Consider the following 22,380-nt stretch of genomic DNA (forward strand, 5'->3'; position numbering starts at 1 on the left):
CCCCGTTCCCTGAGGGAGGGAGGTTTTTACAGCCATTATTTCCTGGTACACAAAAAAGATGGGAGTATTCGGCCAATTTTAGATCTGCACCATCTGAACCGTACACTTTGGATATATAGGTTCAAGATGCTGATGCTCAAACTTATCATTCCACAAATTCAGTTCAAGGACTGGTTTGTGATGATAGACCTAAAAGATGCATATTTCCACATAGAAATATTGCCCAGTCACAGGAACTTCCTGAGGTTCGTGTTTGGAGGCAACGCGTACCAATATCAGGTTCTTCCCTTTGGTCTAGCTTTATCCCCTCGCACCTACATGGATGCCCCTCTGGCTCCTTTGCGACTCCAGGGCATCCGTGTACTAAACTACGTAGATGACTGGTTAATTCTAGCAAGATCCAGGGAACTGGCAATTAAACATCGAGATGTTGTTCTCGCCCACATGAAGAGCTTGAGGCTCAGGTTCAACCTCAAGAAAAGTATGCATTCTCAAGTGCAGAGGACAACTTTTCTAGGGGTGATATGGGATTCTACTATGATGAGGGCATTTCTATCCCCAACACACATAGTCAATCATATCAACATTGAGCAAGATAAAGCTGGGTCTGGGCATGCTCTGCAGTCTCTATGGGAGACTGTTGGGGCTTATGGCAGCAGCAGCCACTGTCATACTGATGAGACTGTTTCAGTGGTGTCTAAAAAGTTGGAAGTTTCATCCGAAGATGAAATCCCCCAGTGATGCCTATATGGTCTGAAAATTTGAGGTGTCCCCGGTTTATAGCCTTGGGTCACACTCTCGGGACACCTCCTTATTGCAAGACAGATGCCTCCCTCATGGGCTGGGGTGCAGTCTTAGACGGCTGGCCAGCTCACGGTCTCTGGAGCGGCCCTCATCTAGAGTGGCATATTAATCGCTTAGAAATCGTGTGGGTTGTATTTATAGCACTGAAATTCTTTCTTCCTCAATTGAGAGGTCACTATATGTTAGTTGTGACAAACAACACGGAGCTGTTATATCAACCACCAGGGAGGGTTACGTTTACACCGCCTGTTCAGGCAGGCACAACTAATTCTTCTCTGGGCAGAGGGAAAGTTTTTGTCAGTGACTGGTTCGCCCTCACTCCTCCTGCACCATCGGGGCTGGACACCATGGTGCACACGTTGCTAAGGCCACATCTGTATGCTTTTCCCCGATTGCTCTGCTCTACATCTGTGCTAGTAGCACCTTTTTGGCCAGCTTGAGTGTGGTTCTCAGAGATAATATCCCTGCTAGATGGCACTCCTTGGGAGATTCCCTTTCGCAGGGATCTACTGTCTCAAGCCGGACGGTTGATTTATCACCCTCGGCGGGAACTGTGGAAACTGTGGGTCTGGCCCCTGAGTGGTACCAGCTTATAGAGTCTGGTCTCTCAACTGAGGTTGTAGAGACCATGTTGAATGTTAGAGTACCATCCAGGAGAAAGTGGTGACTTTTTGTCTCGTGGTGTGAGGAACATCAGTTAGACCAGTAAACTGCACAATAGCTACAGTCCTGGAGTTCTTACAAGGGCGTTTCTCAGCAGGGTTGGCTCCTTCTACAGTCAGTTTTGGCCAGCCAAGCCCCTATCGATGGAGGCACTATCTGTGGGGCAAAATACTCTAACATTGAGGTTTATGTAGGGTGTTAGGTGGCTGCAGCCCATCTGCAGACCACGGATACCTTCCTGGGACCTTTCAGTGGTCCTGGAAGGCCTGTCAGGTGCCCAATTTGAGTCCTTAGAGTCAGCCTCAGAGAAGCTTCTGACCTTAAAGGTAGCTCTTTTGCTGGCCCTGACATCTCTCAAGTGAGTAGGAGATCTACAAGCTCTCTCTGTTGCCCCTTCCTGCCTTGACTCACACTAGAACAAGAGAAATTGCACCTACTGTGTCCAGTAAGGGCTCTCTGTACTTACGTCCACCGCTCCGGCCAGTGGCATAAGTGGGAGCAGTTGCTGGTCTGCTTTGGCAGCACCAGTAAAGGTGATGCTGTGTCGAAGCAGCACATCTCTAATTGAATAGTGGAAGCAATCTCTATCACTTATGAGGTGCGTGGTCTCGCTACGCCTCTGGGCATAAGGACTCATTCCACTACGGGGGTCACCTCCTTGAAGGCTTTATCCAAAGGGGTACACTTACAGGATGTGTGCACACATTCATTCGATATTACAGTCTGGGCATGCATTACACCCCAGGCTTGAGTGTCTTACATTGACCATTGGGCTTGGATCTTTTGAACAGGCCATACCCTCAGTATGATAGAGTGGGTATTCTTGTTCCCACAGCATGAAGCTCATACAACTTTGAGTTCCCTTTGAAAGGCTTTGTGTCGCTTTGTCATACTGGGGCATGCCTGTGAATTGCATCTTTGCTTCAGATAAGAGGATGTCGGCATGGTTCACAGGTGCCATTTTATAATCACGAGACATGCTTAATTGCCACATCACCTGACCACAGCAGGCCTAAAAATAAGCTTGTGAAATCACAAGCTTCAGATACCGGTCACACGTGAGGGTGCTTCCCATAAGCTCACGCAATGTCTCGTTCCCTTCTCAGGGAACAGGGTCATAACCCTGCCATTTTTGAGAATGGAGAGTTTGGAGGTAAGAATGAGTAATCTCGATTCAATTAGTATGATTAGTGTGAATGGAAAACATATGTGAATTAAGCAGGGGCTGATATTTGAGAGAACAGCTAATTTGAATGACTACACAGTATAGCATAGTATAGCTCATGTTATTAATGTCATACTATACGAAAAAATCTGTGGTCACAAGTATCTTCTGTATTTGATTAATGACAAACACAAACAGTAAGTGGCAAGCCAATAAAATAAAATGCACAGATCCCCTTGCCTATTTCCACAAGGTCTTAAAGTTGAAAACAGTGTAAAATTAGAATGTCAGCATTTCCTGTCAAGTAAAATAAAATCAACTGTCAGAGCAAAACTTTGGTGAAACCCTTCAGTGAGAGCTTACGTTTGATTGAGTTCGAAGACATTATCAGGATCTCCGCTGAGGATGCTGTACATAATGAGATCTTTTTCTCGGTCTGTTGCCTGCAAAAGACACACAGCACTTTCATGTTACAATAAATCAATTACGCTGAGAGGCAAGATTCAACATGGCTGTGTGCCTGTGGGCAAACTTGAACAGCCTGAGAAATCTCTACAGCATCACTTAAGAAAACACCATAATTGGTTCCAAATGTAGCTCAAACTTAATACTACAATACTAAGCATCAACACTTGCAAACAAAGTCTTAAACTGTCTTAAGTCCGGTTCTTCTTGTTCTAAACCTCCTGAATATCCCTTGGTGCATATTCCTGCAAATCACATCTTATTATTTTAGGATCACTTAGGCCCAAGTGAATGATCTAATTCTTTTAAAAAAAAAAAAAATTCTGGACAAATCATTGATTTTCATACAACCCATTCAAATTGGAAATGCTTTTTACTTCAGGCATATTTTATTTTTTATATATTATTAATATTGCTTTTGCCTATGCGCTCATGATTTTCTTATGTGCTTCCAAAGTCTGATGTAAAAGCAAAATCCTTACGTTAGCAAGCCTAGTGGCAGTAGATCAAAAGAAAACTCTGAATGCATCATGGATTCCCTTGTTACTGTAATTGCAGAAGGATTTTGGAGTTTGAGGCAGAGAGCTACAGGCGAGAGTCATCTTTCAAAAAGAACTGTAGGAGGCTTTCTGTAAGATGGATGCTCCTGCCGTCACACATCACAGCTGCAGCATTTGACCAAAGGCTGCTTACAATCGGGTACTCCCGAGACACGTGTGAACCTCTAAGAAGTGAGTAACCTCGGACAGTAGGTCTACGTATTAAAAACAGTGCTGATGAATCTGATTAGTCAGGTGTTGATTAATTCTTCATAACATTTCCAGCTGCTGGGCAAATCACAATTTATATTAAGTCACTCATTCTAATACATTATCAATTTTGTAGTAACAACGTACCCAGGGACTTGTATGGTTTGTGCTCCACATAAAAGGTCTAAAAATGTGTGTAACTGTTGATATGGTTGGTTTTCTGTGAGGAGACACGGTTTTTTGTAAGGAGTCCCCAGTGTCGGCATTTAGTAACAGTCAGAAATAAAACTGACACAGAAAAGTCTTCAGGGCAGAGGTTTGTGGTTTCTTGGTAACCCCTAACAAACTGCATTTTTTCTTATTTACTTCAAGAGAGAGGAAAAAAAGAGAGGCTGAGGAGGGAATGACTGTTTATAGTTGCTATAATTTAAATTATAACAGAAACTATATTGTTTTATGGATGATCCTCAATATTAAATGTAACTATAAATGAATGAAATGTAAGATGTTTCATTCTATTAAAAAAGTTAACAAGTTGGCAAATTGCTGTGGCATAAGAGGAATAAAATACTTTGGGATGTGCTGTTACAGTATGTAAGGAATAACACATGACAGGCTGTGATGTCATCTGAAAATAATCTACGCCCCTACACCTCAATCAAGACACATTAGTGCTATGGAATTTCTGAGAGACAAGTTAGTTCCTGTTCTCACCAGCGTTATAGCTGCGATAAACAGTTATTCTTCATTAGTCTCTCTCTCTCTCTCTCTCTCTCTCTCACTCACTCACACACACACACACACACACACACGCGCGCACACAATAGAGCAGCCTGTCATTTTACCGAGTAAACAGAAAGGGTAACCGAGACTGAGTGCTTACAACCGAGATTCCTTTCATAAATGTTAAATAACAATAAAAACAAAAAACATCTGTGTTACCTGTTCTCTGAGAAGGGAACAAGTACAGTGGAAAGAAAAAGTATGTGAACCTTTTGGAATTTCATGGTTTTCTGCATAAATCTGTCATAAATTGTGATCTGATCTTCATCTAAGTCAAGGGTATTGACAAATATAATGTGTCTAAAATTATTTTTTAAAAATTCAGATCTCTCATGTCTTTATTGAGAACAACCAAAAAAACTCATAGTGCTTGTGGGAAAAGTATGTGAACCCTTGACTTAATGACCTCAAAAAAGCTAATTGGAATCAGGTTTTAGCTGACCTGGAGTCTCGCTAAGAAAATGAGTTTGGAGGTGTGGACTACAGCTACTGCTTTGCTGCATCAGGGCCTGGCCAGCTTGCAATCATTGAGGGGAAGATGAATTCCCATTGAGGGGAAGATGAATTCCTAAGTATATCAGACAATTCTTCAGAATAATGTAAGGATGTCTGTACGTCAGCTGAAACTATGTAGAAGTTGGGTGATGCAACAGGACAACGACCCAAAACACCGGAGCAAGTCCACAACAGAATGGCTGCAGAAAAACAAAATCTGCCTTTTGGAGTGGCCAAGTCAGAGCCCAGACCTCAAGCCGATAGAGATGGTATGGAATGACTTGAAGAGAGCCATACACATGAGACACATGAAAGAATATGACAGAGCTAAAGCAGTTCTGCCATTAAGAATGGGCTAAAATTCCTCCTGAACGATGTGCAGGTCTGATCCACAGCTACAGGAAGCGCCTGGTTGAGGTTATTGCTGCCTAGGGGGTGTCAACCCGTTATTAATTCTAAGGGTTCACTTACTTTTTCCACTGCCATTTTGTATGATGAATGAGTGTGTTCAATAAAGACATGAGGGATCAGAATTTATTTTATGTTATTATTTTAGGCACATTATATTTGTAAATACCCTTGACTTAGATGAAGATCAGATCACATTTTATGACAAATTTAAGCAGAAAACCATGAAATTCCAAAAGGTTCACATACTTTTTCTTGCCACTGTAGTTGCATGAGCTTCATGCTGTGTGAAGCACCCTCGCATGTGACTGGTATCTGAAGTCTGTGTGAGATCACACCTATTGATATGCCTGCCACGGTCAGGTGATTTTGTGCGTCACATGATTATAAAACGGTGCCTGTAAACCAGGTCATCAGCCTCTATTATCTGAAGCAAAGTATGACAAAGCCATGCAACATCTCATTCCCTTCTCAGGGAGCAGGGTTACATGCGTAACCCAGCCGTTCCCTTTAAAAGGGAACTCAAAGTTGCGTGAGCTTCACGCTGTTGGAAAGATTATAAACACTCCATCACACTGAGGGTGTGGCCTCTTCAAAAATGTCCGAGCCTGAGAGCCACTGCAAGACTCTCGAGCCTGGGGTGGAATCCAATCTAAATTGTAATATCAAATGAATGTGTGCAGCGTAGACCACCCTACCACAGCACACACATCCTGTAATGGTAGCCCTTTGGATAAGGGGGAGAGGCGACCCCCCTAGTTGAATGAGCCCTTATGCCCAGAGGCGTAGCAAGCCTGCATGCCTCATAAGCGATAGGGATTGCTTCCGCTATCCAATTAGAGATGCACTGCTTTGACACAGCATCACCTCTACTGGCACTGAAAGGTCCCACAAAGGTACAGGAAGGAAATCGTGGTCTGCAGATAGGCCTCAGCCGCATGACACCACTCATAAACCTCGATGTTAGAGAATGTTGCCCCACAGAGGCTGAATCAAAAGAGGTGTGGCTGACTGAAATGGTGGCCACATAGACCCTGATTGTAGAAGGAGCCAACCATATCTCCACAATCTCTGCTACTAGCAGCAGAAGTAGGCCATCGTGGTGAACTCTCACTATAACTTGTGGTAGCAGAATGATCAGGGGAGGGCGTACAGACGTGACCTCGGCCACGCGTGTACAATGTCGTCCAGCCCCAATGGTGCAGGAGGAGTGAAGGCAAACCAAAGCAGGAAGTTGGGGATAAAGCTAGACTGAAGGGAAGAACCTATATTGGTATGTACTGACTCCAAACGTGAACGTCAAGAACTTCCTGTGACTGGGCAATATTTTCTATGTGGAAAATGTGTCTTTTAGATCTATCATCCCAAACCCAATTAACCATGCCGCTGAACAGGCCAGAAGGTTCAACAGGAGCATCCAGCAGGGAGACCTTATCCTTATCCCCCCTCCCTGAGAGGTTAAGACATAGTTGCCTCTCCACTGCAACCAAGCTACCCATTGAACAGCCGATATGACGGGCCATTTGCTTGGTCACCTGAAGAGACAAGTCTGTGGCACGGCGAAGCTCCACCACTGCCGAGGTGGCCTTACATGGCTTGGTTGCAAAATCCAGCCCCCCTAAATTCCCTGCCTAGCTCGCAAGTGCCTCTTCCACCTTCAGCATTGTGGGATTATAAACACAGCTTGTGTATGGTTTTCCGCAGAAGCACGATATTTCATCGTGCACTTCTGGGGAAAAAAGGGGGAGTTTTCTGTGGTGTGAGGGAGCTTTATTTTCACTGGGGAGAAGGGCTCGTCCAGCCTGCTACAAGCCACTTCCTCTTTCCCAGGCCAGTCTAAATTCAGTTTCTCTACAGCCCTAGTAATCACTTCAAGCAACTATTTATATGCTTGAGAGCTGCTCTCCATCTTTAGTGCACTGGTTCCCCCCTCTGGCTCCTTGGAGTTAGAGAAGGTGGGTAGACTCTCCATACTGGAAGGAGGAGTTGCGATGTGAGCTCCAAAACCAGGAAGCAGATAGTCAGACCCGGAGGACAGAGCAAGAGATCTTCCTCCAGATCCATATGGGATCCCCAGGACCTGAGCCGGCTTGCTGCCTCAGCATGAGGCTCCAAAATCCAACACCCTTCGGCCGAGAAGAGAGCGAGCCGAGATTGTGCTGCCTGATTGTGAAGCGTTCACAATGCACACAGTCAGCACCCTCAAGGGCCGCTGCAGCATGCTCCATCTCCAGACACTTCACACAGAAAGTGTGTCTGCCCCCCTCCAAAATAAAATGGGAGTGAGAAGTAACAGACTACCTGAATGCTCTCTGACTCATACTTTTCTTTTTTTTGCAAAGGAACAAAACAGTAAAAAAAAATTTTTTTAAATAGAGAGGAAGTGAAGAGTTGTGTGAATATGCATTCACACAAACAGCTGACATGCGGTCTTTGCTGAAGAAAATAAGGCTGATGACGTGGTTAACAGGCACCAATTTATAATCATGCAACACACAAAATGCCACGTCACCTGACAATGGCAGGACTATAAATAAGCGTGATTTCACACAGACTTCAGATACTGGTCATGCGCAAGGGCGCTTCCCACAGCTTGAAGCTCATGCAATGTTGAGTTCCCTCTGAAAGGGAACTCCACCACATCAACTATTATAAGAAGTACTTAATTAAACAACATGTTTTTCTAAGCCGTTTATCCCGAGATTATTTGGAGCATCCACTGAAAAGTTCCTTTGTAGAAGCTGTTACTAGAAACAATAATGTACTAAAATGAGCAAATTAATATTAATCTTTTATGGTGCAGCTAGAATCATACTTTTTATCAACCTTTTTATCAACCTTCTGACCAATCAGAGTCGGACATTCAACCCCAAATAGAAATAATCAACTTCATGGCACAGCACCTAATCACTGATAATTTTCCCATAACAGCACACCCTGTAGCAAGAAAACCATCAACAACAGAAAACCCTTTAGATTTGTCTGATTCATTGCAGAACCAGTTTACTTGGGCAATATATCTACTTTTCCTGGTAACAGTATGATGGTACATTGTGATGAGGAAGTCTAAAATGTAATGCTTTAAAATCTAAAACCTGGCTCAATGGCACAATCACTGCTAAAAACTGAACCCTAAACAGTGAAAAAGTACAAGTTAAGAAAACATTCAGAAGATGTATTATTCAGGAGGAACTGGATCTTCATAGTGTATCTGACCTGCAGGTTGAGGAGTGTCGCTCCGCTCCTCATGGCCTCACTGATCTCCAGGCTGTAAAGAAGCTGGGGGAATCGTGGGGGGCTCTGGTTGTTTGGGGGCAACACCTCAATGTACACAGTGGTGATGGAGCTCCTGAACAACACATGAAACAGGACAGCTTTACATACTCAGCTCAGGATGTCATTCACTTTTTTTTGTAATGGAGCATGATACAGTAAAATATTCATGCTGGAGATTGTTTATTCACTACCATCTGCTATAATAATGAGGCACGACATATACTAATGCTGTTCATTATTGAAGGCTTATAATTATATTAGCATCTGATCCAAAAGACCTTGAGAATCTAATCTTGGTAATTAACATGACACTTGCAAATGTGAAGCAGAAGAACTTTGTAAACCTGAAGTAAACATAGTAAGCAATTAAAGTAAAGTTCAGCCCAGCCAACGCGCATCAGTGTATGTAATGCAGTCTGCGGCACAGTTAGTGTGACTTTATTAGATGCTATGGTACAGTGCTATACAGACAAAACTGAGACAAATCTATTAAAATGGTGGCACACACCGTTCGATCATGCTCTGTCTAATTTATCGATTTCTGTTCAAGTCGAATAATTGCACATGCTGCTGTCCTCTCTCATCTAAAACTTACCCATTGAGCTAAACTATCCCATTTAACTCTCTGACATTCTTTGGAATGTAGAGTTCTTATATGTAGAGTTGGTAACACTACCCAAGAGTAATGTATATACACTGATTAGCCATAACATTAAAATGACTGACAGCTACATTGATTATCTTGGTACAATGGCAACTGTTAAGGGGTGAGATATGGGATATATTAGGCAGCAAGTGAACAGTCAGTTGTCAAAGTTGATGTGCTGGAAGCAGGTAAAATGGTCAAGCATAAGGATCTGAGCGACTTTGACAAGGGCCAAATTGTGATCGCTAGACAACTGGGTCAGAGCATCTCCAAAACTGCAGGTCTTGTGGGGTGTTCCCGGTATGCAGTGGTTAGTACCTAAGAGATGGCACCAGGCTGCACTATGGGAAGAAGGAAAACTAACAGTGTGATACTCTGGACAATGTTCTGCTGGGAAACCTTAGGTCCTGTCTTTTATGTGGATGTTACTTTTACATGTACCAACACTGTTGCAGACCAAGTACACCCCTTCATGGCAACAGTATTCCCTAATGGCAGTGGCTTCTTGCAGCAGGATAATGTGCCCTGCCACACTACAAAAATTGTTCAGGAATGGTTTGAGGAACATGACAAAGAGTCCAAGGTGCTGACTTGGCCTCCAAATTCCCCAGATCTCAATCCAATCCAATCTGGGGGATGTGCTGGACAAACAAGTCTGAACCATGGAGGCCCTACCTCGCAACTTACAGGAATTAAAATATGGATACTAACATCTTGGTGCCATATACCACAGCACACCTTCCGAGGTCTTGTGGAGTCCATGCCTTGCTGGGTCAGAGCTGTTTTTGTTGCACAAAAGGGACTTACAAAATATTAGGCTGGTGGTTTTAATGTTATGGCTAATCAGTGTATACACAGTGGCTTGAAAAAGTACTCAAACCCCCTGGGATTGATCAGATTTTTCTAAATAACAAATGATAAATACACATATTCTTCCTGCCAGTAGGTTTATAGCAAACTCATTTTCTCTTATACTGAATTAGTGAATTATTGCTCAGCAAGTATTTAAAAAAAAAATCAACAACTGAAAAATGGTGTTTGCATAAGTATTCAACCCTCCCCCTGAGGTTCCAGAAGCTCCAGATGAAAGATATTGTCTTAATGTGGATACAACTGACCTGTGATATTCAAACAGCTCCCATTTTATGAACAGAAAAAAAAAAAACACCTGCTACTGAAGAGACTGTCAGTACAAAGGAAATGAATTAAGTGAAGACTAAGGAGCGTTCTATGGAAGGTAAAAATACGTTAATAATAATAAAATTAATAAAATTTCATAACTTGGACATCCCAGTAAGCACTCACTACTGCATCAATAGTGAGGAAGTGGAAGCTGCATCACAACCCAAGCACTACCTACACAAAAACCTCCATCAAAAAAAAAAAGTGCAGAATCAAGACAGAGACTGGTGAGGGAACATGCAGTGAGGCCTCTGCAGGAGTAAAAGAGTACAGTGGCTACAATGAAGTCGAGTCAAGGTGCACAAGACAACCATTTGAAGAGCTCTGCATAATTGATGACTGTATGGAAGGGTAGACAGAAAGAAACCACTGTTCAAGAAGAGCCATATGAAAACATGAGAGTGACCCAGTGAAGATGTGTTTTTGGAGTGATGAGACCAAGATTGGGCATTTGGGCAGGTTTCAAAGTGCTGTGCATGGTGCAATCCTAACACAGGCCATACCTCTATTAAGACCATCCTTACAGTGAAATATGGTGGTGGAAGATTCATGCCCTGGGGATGCTTTTCATCCTCAGAGCCAGGTCAACTTGTCAAAATTGAAGGGAGAATGGATGGAGAAAAAAGACAGTGGATATTACAAGAGAACTCGCTTTAGTCTGCTAAAAACAACAACAACAAAATCAAGGCCAAAGTAAGTGAAGTGGTTGAAAAAAAATCATGTTCTACAGTGGCCAAGTCAAAGTCCAGATCTGAATCCCATTGAGAATTTGTGACACTCATTAAAAATTACAGTCAACAAACATCCAACCAACCTGAAGAATCTGGGGCAAATCTGCCAGGAAGAATAGGTAAAAAAAAAAAAAAAAAAAAATCTGGAAATCTGGTAGGAGCTTACCACAACAGATGTAAAGCCGTTATTGCAGCAAAAGATGGTTTTACCAAATAGTAGTCTGGGGTTGAATATTTATGCATTTTTTCAGTTAAAAATTTTATATTTAACTGCATATACAATATAAATATTTTTATATAACTGCATAATTTTTTTTAAAGCTCTGCTGACAAATAATGCATTTTGACTTTAAGAGCATATTAGTTTGCAATAAAAAAAATTTCTGGTTGGAACAAGCTGTGCAACTGTAAACTAGAGGAATCCGATTACTTTTAAGCGGGGTCAATAGTTTTGCAAGCCACTGCATATATGGTGCCCTCCGGTAATATTGGTACTCTTGGTAAATATGAGCAAAGAAGGCTGTGAAAATTGTATTTATTGTTTAACCTTTTGATCTTTTGAAAAAAAAAAAAAAGTAATAAAATAAATAAATCACAAAAATACTCTGCTCTCATGGATATCAAACAATTGCAAACACAACACAGGTTTATCGAAAAAAAAAAATGTTTGTTAAATATGCATGTGCAACAATTATTGGCACCCCTATGAATTCATAGGAGAAAAATACAATTGAAGTATATTCCCATTCATATTTAAAAAAAATTTAGTACACCTGGGTGACTAGGAACAGGTAATTGTTCAACTATGACTTCCTGTTTCAAGGGTTATAAATATGAGGTAACACATTGGCCAAATTCCCTTAGTCTTTCATAATAATGGGTAAGACCATGGATTATAGCTGTGATGTGCGGCAAAAGGTTGTTGGGCTTCACAAAATGGGATGTGGCTATATGAAAATAGCAAAAGCATTGAAAATGCCCATTTCCACCGTCAGGGCAATAATTAAGAAGTTCAAGTCAACTGGAAATGTTGTGAATCAACCTGGAATTGCACGTGTGTCTATATTGTCTCAACGCACTGTGAAGCGAATGGTTCAAGTGGCCAAAAAATCTCCAACAATCACAGCTGGAGAACTGCAGAAGTTACTTGCGTCTTGGGGTCAGAAAATTTCCAAAACTACAATCCAAAGTCACCTACATCACCACAAGTTGTTTGGAAGGGTTTCAAGAAAAAAGCCTCTACTCTCATCCAAAAATAAACTCAAACATCTTCAATTTGCCAGGCACTACTGGAACTTCAAATGGGATCGGGTTCTATGGTCAGATGAAACGAAAATATAACTTTTTGGCAATAAACACCAGAGGTGGTTTAGGTGCACATAGAGAGGTAGCCATATTGAAAAGTACCTCATTGCCAAGGTTAAATATGTTGGAGGCTCATTAATGTTTTGGGCTTGTTTTTTGCCAGAGGACCTGGACATTTTGTTAGGATAAATGGCATCATGGACTCTATAAAATATCAATAGATATTAAATGAAAACCTTACTGTCTCTGACTGCCCTGACTGCCTTCCTGTAAGAACTCCAAGACTGTAGCTATTGCGCAGTTACTGGGTCTCACTGGTGTTTCTCACACCATGATAAAAAAGTTGCCACTTGAATGCATACAATTTTCTCGTGGATGGTGCTCTAGCGTTTAACATTGTCTCTAAAGCCTCTGTTGAGAGGCTGGAATCTATGCGCTGACGCCCCTCAGGGGCCAGACTCACAGTTTCCATAGTTCCGTCCGAGGGTGATAAATCAACCCTCTGGCTTGAGACAACAGATCCCTGCGAACCGAAATCACCCAGGGAATGCCATCCAGCAAAGATATTATCTCCGATAACCAAACTTGAGCAGGCAAATTATGTGCTACTAATAGCAGACGTTGCACAATCTTGGCAAGATTTCACTAGAGCCTGTGGGAGCAGACCGATCAGGGCAAAGGCGTACAGACATCATCTCGGCCACATGTGTACCATGGTGTCCAGCCCTGACTCTTTTTGGTGCGGGAGGAATGAGCGGCGAACCACAGCGGGCAGTGTGTTGTCTCCTCAGAAGCGAACACGTCCGCTTCTGCTTGACCGAACCTCCACCATATGGACTCACCCACTTGTGGACAGAGCTTCCAGTCCCTGGGCCTCAACCCCTGCCTTGACAGGATGTCTGTTTACATTGCACTCACTGACAAAACTTCCCCTCCACCAGAGAAGAATTATTTGAACCTGCCTGAAGAGGGAGTGTTGATATATGAGACCATAGACAAAGGGTGAAGTGAGAGAGCCAAGCATGGAGCTGCTTCATTGTCTCTTTATATAAAAGAGACAATATATATTTTATATTTATAAAAAAAGAAAAAAAAGAGAGACAATGAAGCAGCTAGGCTCTTGGCTCTCTACTCAGCCAAAGGACGATGGGCTCTATTATGGAGTGTCAACCCACCCACTCTGAGGAGCCAGTGAGAAGGAGAGCGCTCCCTCACACCACAGAAAACTACCCTTTTTTCCTGGAAGTGCACCATGAAGTGTCACGTTTCTGGGGAAAGCCGTGTGTATAACCCTGCAACATATATATATATATATATATATATATATATATACACACACACATACACACACACACAACAGGCATGCTCCACTCCCATAAAAAATGATGCACTGGTGGATTTGCTAGTGTGTAAAGAGGATCATTATCCTGTTGAAAGGTCCACTTTCAGTTCAGCTTCAACTTTCAGACAGATGGCCTCACATTATTTTCAAGCACTCTTTGATATGATGCAGAATTCATAATTGAATTAATGAATGCAAGCTGTCCAGTCCCTGAGGCAGCGAAGCAACCCTGAACCATAACATTTCCACCATCATGCTTCACAGTTGGCATGAGGTGCTTCTTCTGAAAAGTGTGACACATGTCTGCTGTTACTATGGCCAAACAACTCTATACTATATCTATGACCTCCCATGCAGGTCATATTTATGCAATCGCTTTCTGATTATAGAAGCATGCACTTTGACATCAACAGTTGCAAGACTTACTAGCAGATGCTGTAATGAAATTTTGGGGTTTTTGGAGACTTTTTTTTTCAGACCATCTTCTCTTGGGTTGCATTTGCTGTGATGACCATTCCTGGACAAATTGGCAGTTGTTTGAAATCTGCGCCATTTGTAGATTATTTTCCTTACAGTGGATCCTTACAGAGATCTTTTTAAATCCCTTGCCAGATTCATAGACATCCACACCTTTTTTCTGAAGGCCTTACAGAACTCTTTAGATCTTGGCACGATGACACCACACACCTCAATAACAAAGAGAATACCAGACACTAGATATGAGAGGGGTATAAATAAGACAGGTTCCACCTGCACTCCCTAAGCAGGTTCTAATCACTTGCATGCAATCTTGAACACCTGATTCTAATTTGATGGATTTGAAGGTGTGATAAATGTAGGGGTATACTTACTTTTTCCATGTGACTGATCAGTTTTTTAATTTAAATTGTGAAAATTACTAAAAATGTTGGGTTTATGTGTCATACGATAGAGTGTATCAGGTTTATTAATAGGCACTGTTTCAAAGAGGATCAAATGATTGCTTGTCCAAATATGTCAAAAAAGCCAACAATTTCCATACGGTGAACTTATTTTTTCACATGACTATATATTCTTTCGAAAGTAGAGAGCAGTGAAGAGTTGTATTCATGTTCACACAGACACATTTTTATAGTCACGCGACGAGCAATGTGTCACGTCACCTGACCATGGCAGGCCTATAAATAGGCATGATTTTACACAGACTTCAGATACTGAGTGTGCTTCCCACAGCATGAAGCTCACAAAATGTTGAGCTCCCCTTGAAAAGGAACAGACAATTTTTCACAGCCTTCTTTGCTCATATTTATCAAGGGTGCCAATATTAGTGGAGGGTACTTATACTCTTTTTCATATATATATATATATATATATATATATATATATATATGTATATATATATATATATATGTATATATATATATATAAACTTTTCATGATATCATAACACCACAACCACAGTTATGTATGTTTAATCTGGCCCTAAGTTAGCTTGAGTTTTGTTTTCATTAAGTGACTCAGGCTATGTCCACATTAATCTGGATAGATCTGAAAACTGCATTTTCATTCTAAAACTCTCTCCGTCTACACTGGTGTTTTCAAAAATTTTCCAAAAATAGCTCATACACACAAACATCTGGAAATGTGTACATCCCTATATTGCACATTTATAAAAACATAAGAAGTTTTGGCCTGCGTCATTTCCCTCAGGCGTTTATTTAAAAATGCAATCTGAAGGTTGTACAAAGTGACATTAACCTTTAGCAAAACTATCAAATTGGATAGCAGTCACTACAACTGCAGTACAACATCATCCACCATCTTGTTTGTTTTGAGTCGAATGGGTCACATGACTGTATCACATGACTAAAAATACATCATAGTTTTTTAATATCTCCATTTTCTCAGTCCACACTACAACGCAAAAACGGCATTTTCAAATTTATCCACTTGGGAGAGTGTTTTCAAAATGCTCAGTTTTTGCTGGACAAATATGCAGTTTCAGTGTGGACAGAAGACCAAAACATAGAGAAAAAGATGTGTTTTCAAATGTATCTGGATTAATGTGGATGTAGCTTCTGACATAGCAGAAGTATCCTGAGTAATCATAATTTTCAAATGTTAGCCACTTGGCTTGGGTGTTTTGTCAACCTGATATCAAAAACCTGACAAAAACATTCTTTAGGATAGCTGATACCTATTGAAATAGGTCATTATAAATATTTATGTAGGTGTATTTAAGTTTTCATGAAGGGCTTATTCAGATGTCATGTATCTCTATAAGCAGTGACCTTAAGTAAAGTGATTAAAAAAAAAAAGACCCTAAAAAGAATTTTGCAAAGCACAGAACCTGTTTGTTTGATGGTTTTCTCCTACATCAACTCTACCCTGATCACTGCCCTGCCCTGATTATAGTGATTACTGTTAATATCTGTTCATATTGTCTTGTGTATCATTAATCTGAAAATCAATCCTCCACTGTTTGTAAAGTCATACATCTGTTTATATATCGATAGTAATTCGTCTCAGAGGTTTCACTAGTTCACCAGATCTGGCTGTTATGGTTTATGATTATGGATTTTGAAATGGCCTTAACCATTACATACTGGTCTGCTGTCTCTGGCTAACGTATGCATGGATAATATTAATTGTTAAACTACTTCCCTAAGCACTGTGAAGCCTAATTTTAGAAGAGTTTCTTTTTGTAATTTACAAACGAGCTTCCATAATTATATGCATCTAATTTTCAAGCTTCTGAGAGCCAGATGGACAGATGGACAAGTGCAAGAAGCATGGCAGTCCTGAGGACATATCCAAAGTCTGTCACCCCACTGTACTCTACCAAAATAAAGTGTGGAAGGTGTTTGAGAGCAAGCTCTCTTTGCTATTCCCCCTTTGGGCCTATTTACCTTCTCTGGTCAATGGCTGCATTATCTGTTGCCTTGACAGTGAGGGCGTAAGAGCTGCCCACTGTTAGGTTGACTCCGGGTGCCACGCTGATCAGTCCTGTTCGGTTATTGATGATGAAGTGGTCCCGGGATCCTGCCACAATGCTGTAGCTTATCAGGCCATTGGGACCCTCATCAGTATCGGAAGCTGTGAGCTGAAAGAAAGCCATCGGCATTACACAACAATTCAAATGACATTTCGCAGTGCTGCCATATGCCACATGACTTTTTGCAGAGACAAGAGGTAATTAGTTTAGGAGAATATTAACCTTTAAGGAGGAGGAAAATACAATTTGGGTGTAATTTCTTGTATTCGATTAAATATTTAAGTATGGGTAGTAGTAAAATTGCAGACAGTCACACTTTGATAAATCCAACAAATTTAATAAAAGTTTTTATTTTATACAGATATAACTTATTATAGTACTTATAGAATCAGATTATTAACTCCTTCTACAGTGGTGTAATATTGGATCATTTTCCTCAATGAATAAATGACCAAGTGTGACATTTTTGTCTCATTTGTTTAACTGGGTTCTCTTTATCTCCTTTTAGGACTTGTGTGAAAATGTAACAATGTTTTAAGTCATATTTCTGAAGAAATATATAAAATTCTAAAGGGTTCACAAACTTTCAAGCAACACTGTATGTAGCTGAATAGTGGTGCAAAACTCCTGTCATTTTATGCACTACTAGGCTATTTGCATGTAAACTGGTAAACTGTGTTGATAGGTAAACTACAGTATATTTTATCTTATCCCACAGCGCTGTTGAATTTTCGATTCTGACTGGCTGACAGACGTTCTGATGTGTGCAATTATTTTTCAGTAAATGCACAGCTAAAGTAGTTCCAGTCAGTTCCTGTCCGCATTACAGTTCCATATCACTTAGCAAAGTGAACTGAAATAACGGAAGAGCCTACTGTGCAACACGGCACACAGAGCTAACAGGAAACAAAAAAACGACAGAAAATTTTGATTTTCCAGAAATAAGTAAGGAATAATTGAAGATGGGCCGTTGAATTATTAGAAAAATAATGCATATCCAAGGTGGTAATGTGGCCACGAGGCAACGCGGAGGCTTGAGCCATTGATATGCATTTATAACCCTCACTCACTCACTCTCACTCACACTGACTCTCTCTCTCTCTCTCTCTCTCTCTCTCTCCAATAACTGCATATCAATGGTTCAAGCCTCTGTTCCTAGTTATAAAATGATGTTTTGGAATTAGCAATGGAGTCTTGAGATGGGATGCGTAATAAATTAGTTCCACACACAAGAGCGTTTTAAGGACAAAAACTTGACAAATCTCTTGAAATAAAACATCTGAAAAATGCCTTGAGGTGTGGTAACTGTGGTATAAACGGAATACTTGACTCCAGTCCATTGAATTACTAGAAAATGTGCATTATTTTCTAATAATTCAATGGCCTGTCATCAATAATTCCTTACATAATACACTAAGATGATCTTCCTCCCTGTCTCTTACTGCCAGAAAACACATTCCAACATTTCAATGAACTTTTTCATTAAACTGGCATCTTTGATGTGTCAATTGTAGCACCAATTAGTCCCTCTGTATCAGTCTTTCCCTTGAGTATGACTGGGCAAGTTGCTTTGCTCCTGCTCAGACTACTAAGCAGCCTATTAAAACAGCAACTTACATGCTGCACACACTGAGGAGAAAACACAGCTGAGCCTTAGCTTAAATGCAGCGCTCGCACAATTATTCCTGCTATAGGCCCTTCATAAACAAGGCCACTAATCTTATTACTCTGAACAAGTAGACTGTTTGTTAAAATGGTGAGTGAGTTATCGATTACCCATAATACCACTTCCCCGGCCTGCATGTCTGTGTAAACACTGGCGCTGTAGGAGACGTTCGGGAAGGTTGGCGTGTTGTCATTGGCATCGATCACCATGATATTAACTGCAACTGGTGAGCTCTGGTGAACCCCATCGGAGGCCATCATCTGTGAAAGCACAGTCATCATGATGAAAGACTTCAACGTGGGAATAAAGCCATGATGCGGAGAATGATTCTCTGATGTATGGTGTGTTTTCCTCAATACAAACACAAATAGTGTTTGTGGTTCTTAAAACAGACAAAAGAAAAGCAGACCACACAGACAAATACAAACAAAATACAGACATAATATTTTTAAGCATAGCTAATTGTAGTTGCCACATGGCATGAAAACTCAATGTGTCTATATGGCATGTGGATATGATTTTTTTTTTCTATGCATTCACTAAATTAAATGCAGGTGATTTTGTTGGATCACTCATAAACCTCTCAAAAGGAACAACTGAGCTCGCACAGCACACGGTGAAAAATGACTGAGTGCTTACTTGGATATTGCAGCCCTTTGCAATATCATTCTGCTGAAGCCAATATTGCTATAACGAGTAAAAATGATATACTCTGTGGTCCTGACACTGGGATTTGATGAAGATATAAGCTATATATATTCGTGTCTGGCTGTCTTTTGTTCACCTTGAAATGACCCACATCATCTTCATCTCTTGTTCCTGGCATGAGCTGAAATGAGCGTCCTTATGATCTTCACATCATTAAAGATGTTGTTATTATTGATTGCTGTTAAATTATTAAGTATGATTCCTCTAAATCTAAAGATCGTACAGATTCAGAAACATGAGACAGACTAAAGGTCAAGTGATCAGCAACCAGGCATAAATGAAAACAGAAGAGTGGGTTATGCTCAAACATTATTCAAGACAGGCAGATAACGAATCGGCTTGGGATCGTCTCAGACACAATGCAGGAGTGATCTGAAATCGAGTACTGTGACAGTACGTACTCCATTCAATTCAGTACCTACAGCTCGGATGTTGATACACTGATCAGCATATGTGTGTAGAATGAATACAATCTGGACATCCACCATGTTGACATTGTCATGTGACCTACAACTTCAAAAGAGCTGACGCACTGCGCTTCCTCCATTTTTGATTCTGACTGCTCTTCTGTTCCAGTACCGTTGCCTTACGGTATAGCGCAGTGTCCATTGCTTCCATACTGCAGAATCTCAGCAGACACAGTGGATCATCTTGGTATTTCTCATGTACTTTTTTTTTTGTTTGAGAACTCTGACTTTCTACTCCTTTGGCACACTGCTTTTCGCCTATTGTATAGTGGGGATATTCGGACTTCGCAAAGTAACCCTATGTTCACACTAGCCAGCGACAAATCAACCATTAATTTTCTATGTACGTGTGTGTCAACGAACAACAATTTCAGTGACGGAGGCAAGAGACAAATGGTCAGCATGGCAAGGACAACTGAACTGAGATTTTCTCAATTTTATGCAAATTAGATACGATGCTATAACACAACAAATCCAAACAATTGTTGCAAATTTCTCCATGTGGTCCGACATTTCTTCACACTCAAATCATTAGTTCCTCCTGAACTCCAATGAAAATCGGAGTTGTGCAAGTTGTGCGTTGTTCTTAGGAAGGGCTTCTTTCATGTGACACTCCAAAGTTACCATTGATGCAGCATCTAGTTGATTTGCCAAGAATCATCTAACCTGCGCAACTCTGTGACCTTGCACCAGCAACAATCTCAACCTATTATCCAGCATTTCCCCATCAAGATGGACGACCAATGAATTTTATATGTTAGCACATACAATATTTATACCTGACATACTCAAAAACAATAATAGAGTTATAAGCGATACTAAAAACAGGACAACAGAACTGCAACAATGAACACTGCTCAGGACTGGGATTACTCAAGATGGGACGTTTTCTCAGGTCATGTATAGACTGTATACAGTTAACATCTTGATTATAAATATTGCTGCAAGTATTGAAATAAAACAACAACTTATAACCATGCTTTCATCTTATCCTGTCATGTACAACTTCTTATTAAACATTTCTAAAGACGAGATCGTTGGTGCTGTTGAGTGTATGTGGCTAGTACACTTAGCTTGTTTTGATAATCTGCCAACAAAGTCAGTGCAAACTTGTAACTAGCAAGAAAATCAAGCAACCAAGACACACAAGCTACAACAGTAGTTATCGCTACACACCCACAAGAGACAAACCACAAGTGAAAGTCCAGTCCACAAGAGTCCAGGTATTTTAAAGTGACTAGCATGATAGGTGAGTGTCATTAGTAAGGTGATGGGGCTTGGTTGAAAGTCATTTGATAAGGTCATGATCCAACCATAATTACCCCAGTACATTTTCTCCATAAGGATGAATACAGCTTGGTTAATTAGTAATGAAAAGACTGTACACAGTGCAGTCAGTTCACTGTTCTCTTAGACAGACTAATCGGAAAATCATAGAAGGATAAGAACTGAATTGGGGTTATTTTTTAAAAATCTTTTTGTCAACTTTCACATGCCACAAAAGGACACAACAGCAGGCAGGACATAAAAGATACTCTTGATTCAAAGCCATCTCTGTGAACATGGAATGATGCCACAGTATAAAGCCAGATAAAATCCCACAGGTCAGCACAGCAGCAGCTGGCAAAGTGTAAATTAGATACCCCATGGGTGTTCTTTATTAGCACTCTTGACAGTATACCTCTTTTGGATTTTATGTCTCCTAAATAAACAAACAAACAAACAAACACACAAACAAATAAATAAAGCCTCACTGTTGTGCTGATGCACTCCCCTGATGCTCTTTTGCTCTGTTTTGGGTTAAAATTACATTTTTCTTATCTTGAATATATATATATAAAAAAACACTTTAAAAACAAAAAAAACAAACAAACTTTAAAGACTTAAAATTCTACAATGAAAAATGTATTTAAAAATTATATTTTCATTCCAGTGGCCTGTTGCATAAAACCGGTTTCAGTGGTTACCCAGACAAATTTGCATTTAGTTTGAGCAAACTCTGGTTTTTCGGTGTCATTAAGGTGGATTGGTTTTTAGCGGTTTTCATCACCATGGTAACTTACACCACACTCTAAAAAGTAATTCAGGGGACCTATTACCACAACTTAATTAAATGTTAATGAAATTAAAATTTATTGATTTAATTAAATATTTTAAGTTGTAAACATTATTTTGATGAGTTGTGTTGACATAATAATGTTGATAATTACATCAACTTAAAATTCTGTGTAATTTAAACTGAAATTTCTGCATTAATTGATTTAAAACAAAATTTAAGTTGTAGTAACTTAATGAAATTGTCTTGATAACTTCAAGTCACTAATTTCATGTCCCCTCCCCTACTCATTTAACAAGACTGGACAAAATTCAGACCTGTCGGCTGAACAAATACTATACAAAGGACATTTCAATGTGAGTATCATTTGAGTTACAAATAAAATCTACTAAAGCAATGAATTTGGGCATATTCTCAATTGTGATATGACCAATAGTGGACTCGTGTATAGGTCAGGCTACACCTGCTAATACAGTTGATGGACTATGTTGTACT

General features: G+C 40.4%; 1 protein-coding gene across 1 annotated transcript in view; it reads right to left on the reverse strand.

Annotated features, from left to right (window-relative positions):
• pcdh15b (protocadherin-related 15b) overlaps positions 1 to 22,380 on the reverse strand; it is a 231,843-nt gene that overhangs the window by 114,049 nt on the left and 95,414 nt on the right. The window contains exons 14-17 of the mRNA XM_053640491.1: positions 18,765 to 18,914; positions 16,903 to 17,096; positions 8,749 to 8,881; positions 2,996 to 3,075 (exon numbers count right to left, since the gene is read on the reverse strand). Coding sequence (XP_053496466.1) covers positions 2,996 to 3,075; positions 8,749 to 8,881; positions 16,903 to 17,096; positions 18,765 to 18,914 — 557 coding nt within the window. The remainder of the gene's footprint in view (positions 1 to 2,995; positions 3,076 to 8,748; positions 8,882 to 16,902; positions 17,097 to 18,764; positions 18,915 to 22,380) is intronic.

Source organism: Ictalurus furcatus, chromosome 13 (assembly GCF_023375685.1).
Source record: "Ictalurus furcatus strain D&B chromosome 13, Billie_1.0, whole genome shotgun sequence".
Taxonomy (NCBI): Eukaryota; Metazoa; Chordata; class Actinopteri; order Siluriformes; family Ictaluridae; genus Ictalurus; species Ictalurus furcatus.